Genomic DNA, 15,225 nt, shown 5'->3' on the forward strand with positions numbered 1-15,225 from the left:
CACTGACCGATACAACCATTACTATTATTTATTTATTTATTTTGTTGGACATGGGGCTTGAACTTTGGGCCTAGACGCTGTCCCTGAGCTTCTCAGCCCAAGGCTGCTGCTCTACCCCTTGAGCCACAGCACCACTTCTGCTTTTCTAGTGGTTAATTGGAGATGAGTCTCATAGACTTTGGTGCCTGGGCTGGCTTTGGGGAGACCCATGTCCTAGGTGGGGAATGTGGCAGCCAGGCCTCCAAGCTGGCTTCATGCTGAGCCTGTCTCCTCTGCAGATGAAGTGGCATGCGCAAACCCAGATGTCTGCCAGAGCATCTGTAGCAACCCCTCTGGCTGCTCTGACATCGCATACCCCAAGCTTGTGCTGGAGCTGCTGCCCACAGGTAATGTCCTTGCACCCTACACGGAACCCCCTGGGCCACCCAGACAGGAGGACCTGGGATGGAACTCTGAGCCAAGCTGCAGACAAGATGGGAGAACCAAGCTACTCAGGAGGCCGACATCAGGATGGAGATTCAAAGCCAACCCAGGCAGAAACATTCATGAGTCTGTAATCTGCAATTCAACATTAAAAAGCTGGACGGAGAGGTGTGACTCAAGTGGTAGAGCACCAATCTTTGAGCAGAAAAAGTCAAAGACCACACACACACACACACACACACACACACACACACACACACACACACACACACACACAGAGCTCAGGCCCTGGCTATTGGGGATCCAGCCTATCACCCACTCTGTGGCTCTGTCTCTTTGAAGCTGGCTTTGGCTGTGGGCCACAGGATCCTGAGTGAATGCAGAAGCTGTCCCCAGGAAGCCCGAGGCCCATAGACCTCCCTTCTGCCCCTCCCCAGGACTCCGTGGGCTCATGATGGCTGTGATGGTGGCGGCTCTCATGTCCTCCCTCACCTCCATCTTTAACAGTTCCAGCACCATCTTCACCATGGATATCTGGACGCACTTCCGGCCTCAGGCATCTGAGAGGGAGCTGATGATTGTGGGAAGGTAAGGACTTTGGGGACTGGGCTGGGTGTTGATACCCAGGAAGCCCCCATGGAGGCCAAGTCCAGCTGGTGGCATAGCTGGACTGGCTCAGCCATCCCTGGGGAAAGAGATGAAGAATCTCAGGACTCCATGGATGAGAATTCAAGAGCATTGTTTTTTTTTGTGGTCAGCCATGGGGCTTGAACTCAGAGCCTGGACTCTGTCCCTGAGTTCTTTGACCCAAGGCTAGTGCTCTACCACAATTAGCCACTGCTCTACTTCTGGTTTTCTGGCAATTGATTGAAGATAAGAGTCTCACAGACTTTTCGGCCTGGGGTTGGCTTTGAACCACGATCCTCAGATCTCAGCCTCCTGAGTAGTTAGGATTACAGGTGTGAGCCACCTGTGCCCAGCTTAAAAGATGTGTGCTGAGCACCTACAGTGTGCCAGGTATTGGGACTGAGTAGTGAGAAGATATAACTGGAGGAGGAGGAGGAGGAGGAGAAGGAGGAGGAGGAGGAGGAGGAGGAGGAGGAGGAGGAGGAGGAGGAAGGCTCAACAGAGAATTAAAGCTCTAATGACTGTTTTCTTGGGGATTCAGGAGACCTAGAGATTCAGAAGAGGGTTCAGTATAGGTTGGGAACTGAGGGAACTCATGCTGGCTTAGAAGACAAGTGTCTACACCAAGGTTTCTGCAATCTAGATGCCTAGTGGGAGGAGTCAAATGAGTAGCATGTATACGTCATGCAACATACATGCAGATAAGCAACGTAGGGCTCCATCATCCAAGAAGAGGAATCCAGGCAGTGATTCAGTCTTAGATCAAGAACAATTTTTTTAGGCAGGCACCAGTGGCTCATTCCCGGGAGAGGGGTAGGCCTGGGTTAGACTCAACCAAGTGATGCTTCTATTTCTACCTCCCAAATAGCTTTTTTTGGTGTGTGGTCAGCCATGGGGCTTGAACTCAGGGCCTGGGCATTATCCTTGAGCTCTCTCAAAGCTAACACTCTACCACTTGAGCCACAGTACCATTTCTGGCTTTTTCTGTGTTTGTGGTACCAAGGAATCGAACCCAGGGCTTCTGCATGCTAGGCAAGCACTCTACCACTAGGCCACACTCACGGCTCTACTGGATGAATTTTATGGTATATAATGAATAACTTGATGAAAAGAGGGAGAGAAGTGGGAATCTCAAGGAGGAGAGAACTAATCGGGATTCTCCATCCTACACAGGGTGTTTGTGTTAGTGTTGGTGCTGGTCTCTATCCTCTGGATTCCTGTGGTCCAGGCCAGCCAGGGAGGTCAACTCTTCATCTACATCCAGTCTATCAGCTCCTACCTGCAGCCGCCTGTGGCTGTGGTCTTCATCTTGGCATGCTTCTGGAAGAGGACCAATGAAAAGGTAGCCTTGTAAGCAAGAACCAATCACTGTCCTCCAGAGCTGAGTGGGGAGGGCTATGGAGAGAAATCTGCAGGTGGGATGGATTATAGGGTGTGGTTGGCCAGGAAGAGCTCTGGATGGGAAGACGCTCTCCCACTTGCATCACACCTCCATTTCTGGCTTTTTGCTGGTCTCGGGGACTTTCCTACCTGAGCTGGCTTCAAACTTAGATCCTCAGATCTCAGCCTCCTTAGTAGCTAGGATTACAGGCGTGAGCCAGCAGTGACTGACAACAGAAAGATAAGGTCATGGTACTTATAAACTGACATATTGATTGTTAACCCCTTCGTACTTAAATAATATAAAAATAATATAAAAATTAATAATAGTAAAGACAAGCTCTCGAGACAACTCCTGGGGGTTTCTGGAGTCTCCTGTCCTTGTCTCTAAGGTGGCTTCTCCCTGGCTTCCAGGGCGCTTTCTCTGGCCTGATCCTGGGCCTGTTTCTAGGGCTGGTCCGACTGGTCCTAGACTTTATCTACGTGCAACCTCGGTGTGATCAGCCAGATGAGCGCCCTGCCGTGGTGAAGGATGTCCACTACCTCTACTTCTCCATGATCCTCTCGTCCACCACCCTGGTTACTGTGTGTGCTGTGAGCTGGCTCACTGACCCGCCTTCCAAGGAGATGGTATAGCTTCATCTGTTGAGATTGGTTTAAGCAGAATGAACTGTGCTTTCTAAAAGCCGTAAAGCCAAAGTGGGGGCTTCAGGGGATGGGGAGGTTCAGAATTCAGAAGAGGGCATCAGATTCCAGCTCATAGGTCTGCTTCGAGTGTCAGGCCCCGGTGTGGAGTCAAAAGGCTTCTAGAAATAGAGGGCAGACCTTTCTTTCTTTCTCTCTCTCTCTCTCTCTAGTCCTGGGCTTGAACTCAGGGCCTGAGCACTGTCCTTGGGCTTTCTCAAGGCTAGAGAACCACAGCACCACTTCTGGTTTTTTTGTTTATGTGGTACTGAGGAATCGAACCCAAGTCTTCCTGCATGCGAGGCAAGCACTCTACCACTAGGTTCTGCTCCTGGCAGAAGCATTAATTTTGTCAGTCGTGGGGCCTGAAGTCAGGATTTGGATGCTGCCCCCTCTCCTCCCCAGCTCTTTCTTTTGCTCAAAGCTAGTGCTCTACACTTTAAGCAACAATACTACTTCCTATTTTCTGGTAGCTAATTGGAGATAAGTCTCATGGACTTTCCTGCCTGGACTGGCTTTGAACCACAATCCTCAGATCTCAACCTCATAAGTAGCTAGGATTACAGGCAAGAGCCACCAACACCTGGCTAAACACAAACATTGCTCTCCTGGGATTTCCAGAACAATTCCTGGTTCTTGTTGATGGAAGCAGCTTCAGACATATGCTCATTCAAACACCCCACTTCTGTCCTTGAATCCAGACAAATGGCTCCCTGGAAGGGCTGATCCTTGCATCCCGTGCTACCACAGGGGGTCCCAGCCTGAGAATGAGGGCTGAAGGAATGAGGGAAAGAAGGGGGTGGGTGGCTTAGACGAATGTCCATTTTATTTTGTGCTCGAGGGAAGAGGACAGAGGGAGGAGTGGAAGGGCAGCTCCACCATGAGGGTTGAGCCAATGGCTGGGCAGGGGGTTGGGGCCTGGTTCCCCTCCCTCCCCACACCTGTACCTCACAGTGAGTCTCTTGTTTCTCAGGTCAGTCGTTTGACCTGGTTTAGTCGTCATGATCCAATAGTCCAGAAAGAACAAGTACAGCCAGCAGCCACCCTGTCTCACAACGGAATCCCAGAGGCCACCGACACCAGCTTCCAGTTGGAAATGGCTCAAGACAATTCATCTAAAGCCCACAGTGGTGAGTTGTCTCTGGCCTTGGTGACAATAGGAGCAGCAAGGGCTTATGTTTGAAGGGAATTGTTTTTTTCACTGCCCAATCTGGCTTCCTGACTGGGCCTTCTCTCTCACTCTGCAGCCACTAGGTTTGTTGTTTGGTTTTGTAGTTTTGGGGCTTGAACTCAGGACCTGGGCACTGTCCCTTAGCTTTTCCATTTTTTTTTTTTTTTGCCAGTCCTGGGCTTGAGCTCAGGGCCTGAGCACTGTCCTTGGACTTTCTCAAGGCTAGAGCTCTACCACTTGAGCCTCAGCACCACTTCCGGCTTTTTTCTATGTATGTGGTACCGAGGAATCGAACCCGGGTCTTCGTGCATGCTAGGCAAGCACTTTAACCACTAGGCAAAACTCCCGGCCCCCTTAGCTTTTCCATTTAAAGCCGGTACTCTATGACTTGAGCCATACTTCCACTGCTGGCTTTTTGTTGTTGAATGGAGATCAGAGTCTCATAGACTTTTTTTTTATGGGCTTTTTGTTTTTGTTATTGGTGTTTTTTTTTTTTTAATTGGTCTTGGGGCTTGAACTCAGAGCCTGGGCGCTATCCCTGAGCTCTTCAACTCAAGGCTAGGGCTCTACCACTTTTGAGCCACAGTACCTCTTCTGGTTTTCTGGTGAGTCATTGGAGATAAGAGGCTCATGGATTTTAGTGCCTGGGCTGGCTTTAAACCACGATCCTCAGATCTCAGCCTCCTGAATAGCTAGGATTACAGGCTTGAGCCACCAGCGCCTGGCTCTTGATAGTATTATTGTTTAGGGAATAGTGGAAAAAAAATTATCTGCATGTTCAGTGCATACCCAATATTTTCCCCTGAATATATTTTCCTCCCTCCCTCCCTTCCTTCTTTTTTTCCTCCTTTCCTTCCTTTTCTTTCCTTCCTTCCTTTTCTTTCTTTCCTTCTCTTTCTCTCCCTCCCTCTCTCATGCTTTTTCATGCTGGTATTGGGAACTGCAGCCAGGACCAGAATAATCTGATCTTTAGCCTTTTCATTCAAGGCTGGTGCACTACCACTGAGGTCACAGCTCTACTTCTTTTTCTTTTTCCTGGTTAATTGGAGATCAAGTGTCTCATGAACTTTCTTATCTGGGCTAGCTTAGAGCCATGATCCTTAGCTTTCAGCTGCCGAAGAGCCAGGATTATAGGCATGAACCACTGTTTGGTTGTATCTATGGACCCAGAGAGTGGATGCTGTCTTCTGGAAGAGCACTCACCCTGGAGCAAGAACACATCTGCTTCTTGCCCTTTCTCTGGGAGGACACACAACTCCACTGATCTTTCTTGGTTTCTCTGTAGGTGATGGAATCCATAAGCAGTCCAAAATGGTGAAGGCCATCTTATGCTTGTGTGGTATGGAGGATAAAGGTCGAGAGGAGGCCCCGACCAGAATGGAGGCTGTAATTGTTTCCTTGGAGGAGAATCCCATTGTGAAAGCCCTTCTGGATGTAAACTGCATCATCTGCATTAGCTGCGCCATTTTCCTCTGGGGCTACTTTGCTTAATGCAAAGGTGAAACCAGTTATCCCAGCCCTCACTTTGTTGTCCATTTTTTTTTAGTGGAATAATAATAATAAAAGCTTTTTGTTTGTTTACTATGAGGGTCTCAAGGGTGTTGGATAGGCCATTTTCAACAGGACAGTTTTACTGTTTTCCTCTCAAAACAATCAGCTGATCCCAGAAGCTATCTCACTGAAATACTTCGCTCTGATTTCTTGGAAGTAGATCCATATATAAATGTCTAGGAGGTAATCATGCCAACAGTCAGGGCTGGGTACAGTGGCTCAAGTTGGTAATCCTGACTACCTGGAAGGCAGACATTGAAGGATCACAATTAGAAGTCAGCTCAGGGATTAAAACATGTGTTCAATTCCATCTCAACCAGTGTTTGGCTAAGGTAGCACACACCTGCCAGCCTAGCCCCTGAGGGAAAGGCCAAGTGGAGTCATAGCCAGACTAACTCAGGAATAAAGTGAGACCTTCCTTTGAAAACAACCAAGGAAGCATGTGATAGTGGCTCATCCCTTTAAGCCTAGCTATTCAGGGGTCTGAGGATCACAGTTCAAAGCCAGTCCAGGAAGAAAACTTGTGAGATTCTTATCTCCAATGAACCACCAGAAAACTGGAAGTAGAGCTTTAGTTCAAAGTGGTAGAGCACTAGCCTTGCATGGAAAAGCTCAGGGACAGCACCCAGGCCCTGAGTTCAAGTCCTAGGACCGACTTTAAAAAAAAAAAAAGGTAGGGACCGGGAGTTTGGCCTAGTGGTTAAAGTGCTTGCCTAGCATGCATGAAGACCCGGGTTCGATTCCTCGGTACCACATACATACAAAAAAAAAAAAAAAAAAAGGTAAATAACCAAGGCAAAATGAGCTGAGAGTTTGGCCTAGTGGTAGAGTGATTGCCTAGCATGCCTGAAGACCCGGGTTTGATTCCTCAGTACCACATGCACAGAATAAAAAAGCCAGAAGTGGTGCTATGGTTCAAGTGGTAGAGCTTTAGCCTTGAGAAAACCCAAGGACAGTGCTTAGGCCCTGAGCCCTAGCCCAGGACTGGGAAAAAAAAAGAACATAAAGGTGTGGCTCAAATGGTAGAGTACCTGCCTACCTACCTACCTGCATAACTGACTCAAGGATGAGTTCAATCCCCAGTATTGCCAACAACAACAACAAAAATCAGGGAGGCTGAGATCTGAGGATGGCTGTTCAAATCTAGCCCCAGTACGAAAGTCCATGAGACTCTTATTTTCAATTCACCACCAGAAAACAGGAAGTGGCCTTGTGACTCAAGTGGTAGAGCGCTAGCCTTGAGCAAAAGAGTTCAGGGACAGGACTTATGCCCAGAGTTCAAGCTCCAAGACTGATTCCAAAAAAGAAAAAAAAAATCAGGGAGTAGTGTGTATTTCTGAAATTCTGGTTTAGAAAGTTCTGTTTTGTTGCTTGATTGGCCAAGAAAGTGGTCACCTCAGCAAAGCTTCTCGGACAGAGCTGGGAATCTGTGCCACGTGCACAGATGATAGCAAGGGCATCTTAGGGGAAGTTTAGGGGCAGACACCTCCCTGGCATTAATGGACAAAGCAATGGGTGGGTGGAGCAAGGAGCCACTGGGCCCACACGGACTCAGCCATTTCCTCATCTTTTGCGTTTCTAGGTGATGCACTCACACAGGACCAAAAGTTATTGTATTAGCTCCGTGCTTGCCTTTGTTCAAAGACTTTTTTTTTTCTAAAAAAAGAACAACATTAATTTTGGAGTTTGGATCCAGAACCTGGCTGCTTTCCCTTAGCTATTTTACCCAAGGCTAGCACTCCACATAAGCCACAGCCATACTTGCAGCTTTTTGCTGGTTCACTGGAGATAAGAGTCTCATGGGCAGGAGCCCAGGCTGGCTTTTTTTTTTTTTAGGGGGGGGTGGGACTTGAACTCTGGGCCTGGGTGCCGTCCCTGAGCTCTTCAGATCAAGGCTAGTGCTCTTACTGCTTTGAGCCACAGTGCCACTTCCAGTTTCCTGGTGGTTTATTGGAGATGAGAGTCTCAGGGGGATACACTCTATCACCGGTGAAAGGATTTTCTGTGGAGGTGCCAGCCAGATGTGTGCACTAGCCCTGTGGACTAGTCACTAAATCTGCTTCCCTGAATCCATGTCCCCTTAGGCCAGGGAAAAGTGAGGGGTGGGGTCATCCAGACTGGTAAGAACACAGCAGTTCATTATTTTTCTCTTATTCTCTTAAACCCCTACAGTGATTAAGCTGCCCCATCCCAATTCTAGTTGGTTTAAGTGACGGTACACCTACACACACTTCGTTTGCCCCCAAGAAATGTCAGGTTTTCATATAAACCACAGAATATATTTAATTCAAATGAAACATGAAACCAAGAATAACATTCGGTCCTTATCAAGTAGCAATTACATTACTGTTTTTTTGTTTGTTTTGTTTTTTAAAAAGCATAGTACATTTCTGTCTACATTCTGGCGTTTCCTCCAAGGCACGAGACCTCTTGAGCATTGTGGGGTGACAGAGCCAGCCGTCACCCTCAGTGCTCACGGTTGTCCGGTGTGTGTGTGTAGTTGGGGAGACAGACCATACTTAATACAAAAGATGATTGGGCAGCAAATCCGAAGAGAGGAAGCTCCTCACGATACATGAGCATGGAAGTCCGAGCAGTGGGAGGTCAGCAGCTTGCAGAACCCATGTTTTATTAAATAGTCAGTGAGGGCCCTGAGTGGACAACAACAAAAAAGCTTTCTATGTACTTCCAGGCACTACTGAGCTCTGCTTTTGGTATGTATGGTTTGGATTTGTATGTGTGTATATCTTCTGTTTTTGTTTCTTTTTGGCATGATTTCTGTCCTGGGGGAAAGCAAGCCAACTTCTTCAAGACAACAGTACAGGTCATGCAGCTTCAAGTGTCAGCCTCGGTGCTCTCCTGGGGCCGTGCAGAGGGCCCAGTCCTGCGTCGTCTGCGGCCTTCTTCCTGCACTGAAAAGCTTTTTCACTGTTTGGTCTCAAAGATGATGGGTTCCCCCGGGGCGGGGGGCGGAGGCCCACGGTGGCGGCTCTCACAAGGCTGTGCTTTCGGTGTCGTTTTCTATCTCTAGCAGGATATGGCCGGGCACCTCCCTCGCTAACTCCGAAGGCGGCTCGGGATAGGTGTTCCGAAGCGGTTCAGAAACCTTAGAATTGGTGTCTGCAGGAAACAAACAAAAATGAACACACAAACATTAGAGACAGAGGGTCAGTGAGGGCGAGTCTTGGGGGCTCGGGCAGTCCAGCCCACAGGCCTCCCCACGACAGACACACAGCCCTGGGAGACATGCCTGGGCAGGGGGTGGGGGGGGAAGTTTTGCTTGCTGGGTGATGAAAGCCAATTTGGCTCTCACCGGGGACTCTAGTGTTCTCATGGCAACACCTAGGATCAGCCTCTTCCCAGTCCCCCCCCCCCCCGTGTGTGTGTGTGTGTGTGTGTGTGTGTGTGTGTGTGTGTGTGTGTCCCTCCTGTGCACAGCAGGGTGGAGTCCCTGACCTTTGAACCCAGAGGCCAGATGCATCCCCACTTGGTGACAACCAGAATGTTGTCACCTAGACACCCATGAGCAGGGACGAGGGGGCGAGTGATGAAACCTCAGCGGGCCACCGAGTCATCCACAAACACTGATGGTCCTGAGCTCATTTGTTCCGCTTAGCCACGCAGTTTAGGAAGTCAGGGTGAGGCCAGTCACAGGAGACATGGGAAATGGCTGCCAGGCATGCTGTTGTGTTACTCTGCCTGTCAGAGCTGGTCATGGCAGGAGTCAGAAAGGCTCCCTAACTCTCTTCCACACTGGGGTGGGTATCTGACTTTGAGGCTACCTCGGCACCCACCCCCACCCCAACATCTCACCCAGGCAGGGACAGCAGCATATTCTGGTGTACTTCCAGATAGCTTGCTGCTCCATGGCTTCCCTGCCCCTGGCCCAGTGTCCTAGCCCCACGGGCTGAGCTGGGAGACGTGTTTTCTTCCTGGTGTCCCTCTCCTTGCAATACCTCCTCCTGTCCCTGCTTGAGAGATGGCATGTCTGCCCCAGTGGGGCTGGACACACCAGCTCTCAGTGCAGTCCAAGGTGGCCTGAGTGCATAGTTTGCTTCAGCAGAAGGAAAGTGAGCAGGGGCAGGGCACAACTGCCTTGATCTCAGCAAACCCCTCCGACTCCCCAAGTGCCTGGAGCCATGACTGGATGCTTAGCCAGTGCTTGGTAAGCTCTGTGGCTGGCTAGACATCTGGGGTAACTGTCTTTCCACTCCTCCCTTCTTAGGGCCCAGGCACAGACGTGGCCTGACTCAAAGGCAACACTGGAATAAGAAAACTATGAGTTCAGCCCTTTCCCACTGGCTCAGTCCCACAGAACATGCAGTGCCTGCAGTCAATGTCTTGTTTTGTTTCTCTTTTTTTCAGATCTCAAAGTTTACAAGACACCAGGGAGCTCCTGTGGCCTGGCAGGGCATGCAGGCAACCAGGACCATGCAAGCCACTGGTGTGTGTGTGTGTGTGTGCGCACGTGTGCGTGCGCGTGCACGCCCATGCATGCCACTGCTGGTGTCTGCGTCCACATGCAGGTGAGCGCTATCGGCCTCTGCCCCCCTTCCAGTGGACATGCTGGCTCTTCCCATCGTCATTCTGCACTACCCAGAAATTTTCCATCCGTGAACACAACTCTATATCCAGGGTCTAACCTGTGTCAGGTCAGCCAATGCCAGAGACCTGTTAAGCATTCACCTGTGCCATCCATCAATCACGGCACCCACGGCCACAGGACAACTGCCCAGCTCCACAGTAGAAAGGGGGAGTGGAGTGACAAAGCCAACCTAGGTGACACTGGCTCTTAGTGCTCCAAACTGACTATAAGTCCTGGGGGGTGGGGGAGGCCCTGATGGAAACATCATTCCCGCTCTCTGAGGGCAGAAGGGCCGGAGTCCTGTTGTGACAATAAGGAAGAGGCTACTGGAGAGGAGCACCTAGAATTCTTTTGCTTCTCCTCATGTGTGTGTGCGTGCACGCACACGCCACTCCTGGGGCTTGAACTCAGGGCCTGGGAACTTTCCCTGAGCCACTTTTACTCAAAACTAAGTGCCTACTTCTAGCCTTTTACTGGTAAATTGAAGATATGAGCCTGGGCTGGCTTTGAACTGTGATCCTCAGATCCCAGCCTCCTGAGTAGCTAAGATTTCAGGTATGAGCCGGCCAAGGTGAAGAATAACCAGCAACAGATGTGCCATGTGAGCACCCTTAAAATGAAGGGCTTTGGGGGGAACTGCAGAAAGAACAAGCCCTTCCCTGGCTCGCCCTCCACCTCTGCAAACTCAGGGCTGAGTTTATCCTCACCAGTGCTGTTTCCAAGCTGAGCATTGTTCTAGCTTCCACGAGACTTTTCATTACTTTTGTTAAAGGAGAAATTCTATTCAAGTGTGGCTAGAGGTTTGACTTGACACAAGAATAAACTGCAAATAGGGGAAACCACTTAAATATTCAAGTACAAGTAATAGTGCAGCTAGCCGATGGAATATTATGCAGTCACTGAGAAGAAATGGTTAGAGAAACTGTATTTTCACATGGAAAGGAATTGGGATGTGAAATAAAAATATTCAAGTTCAGAACCAGGTATTAGTGGCTCAATACCTGTAATCAGAGCAACTCAGGAGGCTGAGATCTGAGGACTGTGGTTCAGAGCCACCCTGAGCAAAAGTCTGTCCAACTCTGGTCTCCACTGAACCACCAAAACTCCCCCAAAGTGGAGCTGTGGGTCAAGTGGGAGAGTACTAGCCTTGAGCAAAAAAAAAAAAAAAAAAAAAAAAGCTCAGGGACCCCCCCCCCCCCAAGCCCCGAGTTCACGCCACAGGATGGGCACCAAAATAAATAGATTTCAGGATTAAAACTTGTTTGGGCCAAATAATTATCATCATGTACCTCCTTACATTCACAAAAATAAAAAGATACCTCCCTAACACAAAGAGAGTCTGATACCAAGAGCACTTGAGAGACAGCAAACGTACGTGGGGAGGCGTGTGGTCTATCAACCACGCAGTGGATGGCGGCCACAGGCCTGAGCGTGAGTCTTCTCACGGAGGTAAGAAGCTTCTCCTAGCCAGGCGCGGTGGCTCACGCCTGTCATCTTAGCTACTCAGGAGGCTGAGATCTGAGGATCAAGGCTTAAAAAGCCAGCCTGGGCAGAAAAGTCCTCATGAGATTCTCACCTCCAAGTTAACCACTCAAAAACCAGAAGTGGCGCTGTGGCTCCCGGGGTAGAATGCTAGCCGTGAGCACAAAAGAGGCTCAGGGACAGCGCCCAGGCCCAGAGTTCAAGCCACACAACCGACAAAAATAAACAAACAAACCAATCAATACCACGTGTTAGACCACTGATCTACCATGAACTGCAGCTGGCACTGACAATGCCATCTCCACCAGTCCATCCACAGGTGTGGCTAGACACCATGTTTTCTAGGCCTAGCAGGTTGTGCCACGCCTGTCACCTTGGAGAGCTGATGTTCTAATGTGAGCCCACTGGACAGAAGCGCCGAGGCCCCCTGTGACCAACCACACGGAGTACTGAGCACAGGTGAGTGAATGTGGGCCAAGCCAGTCTTTAGTGCATGCACTATTAGTCGGGATGCAAGCAGGCCGGTGGGGGGGGGGGGGCGGGCAGGTTAGTGACAGGCATTAGTGCACAAGGATGATCATGAAGTAGCTGAAATGCTTTGGCCAATCAGGTGCCTTTTCCTTACCATTAAATATTCCAATCTCAGTTCTTACCGAATATGGCAGGTCATACATCTAAATTATTTAATAAAACATTTCCATTAGAATATTCTTTGCTGCAATCTGTACACTGAAAACAGCAGGGCATGAACTCTTCCACTGCTGCTTTCCAAAATGGTGCCTCCCTCAGGCTCAGCGGTGCTGCTTCAGGTGGAGATGGCTACCAAGCCTGTTATACCTCAATTCCAACAAGCCTTGATACCACCCTTTCTTTCTTATTTTCTTTCTTTCGCCAGAACTGGAGCTTGAACTTGGGTTCTAGGCATGGTCAGTGTTTTCACTCAAGGCTGGTACTCTATCACTCACTCGAGCCACTTTCTGACTTTCCTTCCTGGGCTGGCTTTGAACCACAATCCTCAGAACTCAGCTTTCTGAGTAGCTAGGATTGCGACGTACACCATGGGGTGGCTGGCTCGATTCAACTCTTCGAGATTAAATGCTTGTAGGGAATAGCTGTTTTCAGGAATTCACCTGTCTAGTCTTCCAGGTGAAACGGGATGTCATAATAAGGGGCTTCCCTTGTCTAAGGAAATGATTTCCCTTTTCTTCTGGAAACTGCATGGCTAATGGTTAACAGCAGCAGGATCAACACCAGTGGATCTGTGAGTTCTAAATGCTCGCTTTGGGTGAACTTCCCACAGAGGTGCAGGAGAGTAAGGCTTTGCAGGTTAGTTCTGTAATAGACAGGTACTGAGGTGATTCAGGAATTTCTTGTGTTAGAGAATTCATAGAACAGATTAGCTTTTCAATAATTAGCTAATACCTTAGGGGGAAAACATGTTTTAACAGTAAAAATTCATGTATTTACTACGGTTGCAGATCAAACAAATAACCTTCTGGCATAAGCACACTCCAGATCATGACAGTATTCTGGAACTGACACAGTGCTGGCTAGAGTCTTCCATGTAGGTAGAAGTTAAGATCTAGTTTTTAAGCTTTGTGTGCCATATCACTGAAGTGTTGAAAGGCTTAGGCCCAACCAAGCAGGGAGGAAGAGACAGGTCTGGGCCTCTCCATGTTTTCTCCTGCTGTCAACACAAAGTCTGAGCTGTGAATGCTCTTGTGACTTGGTCTGCAAAAGGCTCATAGCTCCCATGAAGCAGCCATATGCAGAATGAGAGGATTTTGCTGGCCCTGTGCCGGGAGAAGGCAGAACTAGAGGAGTCTCCAAGTGCGTGCCTGTGTGTGTGTGTGTGTGTGTGTGTGTGTGTGTGTGTGTGTTGACTCTGGGACTTGAACTCAGGACATAGGAGATGGCCTTCAGCTTTTTTCTTCAAGGCTGGCACTCTACCACTTGAGCCACAACTCTACTTCTATGTTTTTGGTGATTAATTTGAGATAAGAGGCTTAGAATGCCTTTTAAAAAGCTCCTATAGGGCTGGGAAGGTAGCTTAGTGGTAGAGTGATTGCCTAAGGTGAATAAAGCCCTGGGTGCAATTACTCAGTACGACATAATCAGAAAAGGTTGGAAGTGGTGTTCAAATGCTAGCCTTGAAGAAGCAGCTCAGGCACAGTGCCTAAGCCCTGAGTTCAAGCAAAAACAAAAAACTCTCATATTGTGTTTTAAGAACATCAACACTAATCACACTAGAATTCAGGACAGGATGACAGCAGGGGGTGGGAGAGGATTGGGGCGGGGACATTTCCTGAGAATTTCCGATACCCATTAAGAAACTCCCTGCGGTTAACTTGCACTGAAGGTTCGAAAATGAAAAATTAAAGCTCAACACACTAAAGACACACTTTTCTGCACTGGGTCATCTTTTGTGGGACTGAGGAGGGCAGATCACTTGTGCAAGTCTCACTGAAAAACTGAAATGGTCCTAGCATCTTAGAGTCTGAACCTGGTTCTCCTGGCTCTGACATTTACCTTTGGGATCAGACAAAAGACGGCTTGTGACTGGCCTGGCCTTGGGCAAGGCCACCTTGGGACAGAATCAGAAGCACACACAGGGGTTGCAGCTAAGCGGTAGCATTTGGAGCTGGTCAAGCTGCTTGGGGGAAAGGGGAGTGGTGTCTGGGGGTTTACAGACCTTAGACCTTAGTCCTGGAAACCTTCCCCACCTGTGGGGGTGCTAGGTAGGACATCTATGGGGAAACAAACAAGCAAACAGAACAGTTTGGTTTCCTGGTTTTCAAATCAAACGCCCTGGTATCATAAGAAAAGTCGTTTATGGGATGTAGCCCGCATGGGTGGGGGGGATTATCGGTCAATGGTTCACCCATACCACTCTTGGGGTGCCAGCTGGGAAGCCACTTGGGAAGGCAGCGGGGTCTGGGGTGTGTGGTGGCTGCGGTGGCTGAGACCGCCAGCAGGTGCCAAGGAGTTGGGGTGGGTCTGGGCTGACCACTTTAACCCCCGCCAGAACGTCCATCCATCTCTAGGGAGGGAAGCCCATTTCCGTGAGATAGCCCCTGAAATACACCATTCACGGGACCCGGCACCCCAGGCTGAGGAGCACCTGCGGCCAGCAGCCCTGCCCGCCCAGTGGCCAGAGCGACAGGTCCACGTCCTCCGAGGATTGTCTATGTTCTTTTTTTTTCTTCTTCTTCGTCTCTTTTGCTAGTCCTAGGGCTTGAACGCAGGGTCTGGGCCCGGAGCTTCTGCGCTCAAGGCTGGCGCTCTACCACCTGAGCCACAGGGCCGCCTTGGCAGGGAACTG

General features: G+C 49.3%; 2 protein-coding genes across 8 annotated transcripts in view; one reads left to right on the top strand and one right to left on the bottom strand.

Annotated features, from left to right (window-relative positions):
* Window positions 1-5,822, top strand: part of Slc5a11 (solute carrier family 5 member 11) — a 33,640-nt gene extending 27,818 nt beyond the window's left edge. For both annotated transcript variants that reach the window (XM_090357702.1, XM_090357703.1), the window contains 6 exons: window positions 279-386; window positions 861-1,011; window positions 2,224-2,392; window positions 2,845-3,060; window positions 4,088-4,244; window positions 5,571-5,822. In XM_090357702.1, coding sequence (XP_090213828.1) covers window positions 279-386; window positions 861-1,011; window positions 2,224-2,392; window positions 2,845-3,060; window positions 4,088-4,244; window positions 5,571-5,776 — 1,007 coding nt within the window. In that variant the 3' untranslated portion in view covers window positions 5,777-5,822. The remainder of the gene's footprint in view (window positions 1-278; window positions 387-860; window positions 1,012-2,223; window positions 2,393-2,844; window positions 3,061-4,087; window positions 4,245-5,570) is intronic.
* A 2,271-nt stretch (window positions 5,823-8,093) lies between these two features.
* Window positions 8,094-15,225, bottom strand: part of Arhgap17 (Rho GTPase activating protein 17) — a 76,999-nt gene continuing 69,867 nt past the window's right edge. For 4 of the 6 annotated variants that reach the window (XM_090357866.1, XM_090357862.1, XM_090357865.1 and 1 more), the window contains one exon: window positions 8,094-8,956. In XM_090357866.1, the coding sequence (XP_090213992.1) occupies window positions 8,829-8,956 (128 nt within the window). In that variant the 3' untranslated portion in view covers window positions 8,094-8,828. Of the gene's footprint in view, window positions 8,957-12,528; window positions 12,578-14,595; window positions 14,651-15,225 lie in introns of those variants that run through there. The other 2 variants (XM_090357863.1, XM_090357864.1) reach the window with 2 other exon arrangements.

The sequence above is a fragment of the Megascapheus bottae genome, chromosome 25, assembly GCF_031878675.1.
Source record: "Megascapheus bottae isolate mThoBot1 chromosome 25, mThoBot2.hap1, whole genome shotgun sequence".
NCBI lineage: Eukaryota > Metazoa > Chordata > Mammalia > Rodentia > Geomyidae > Megascapheus > Megascapheus bottae.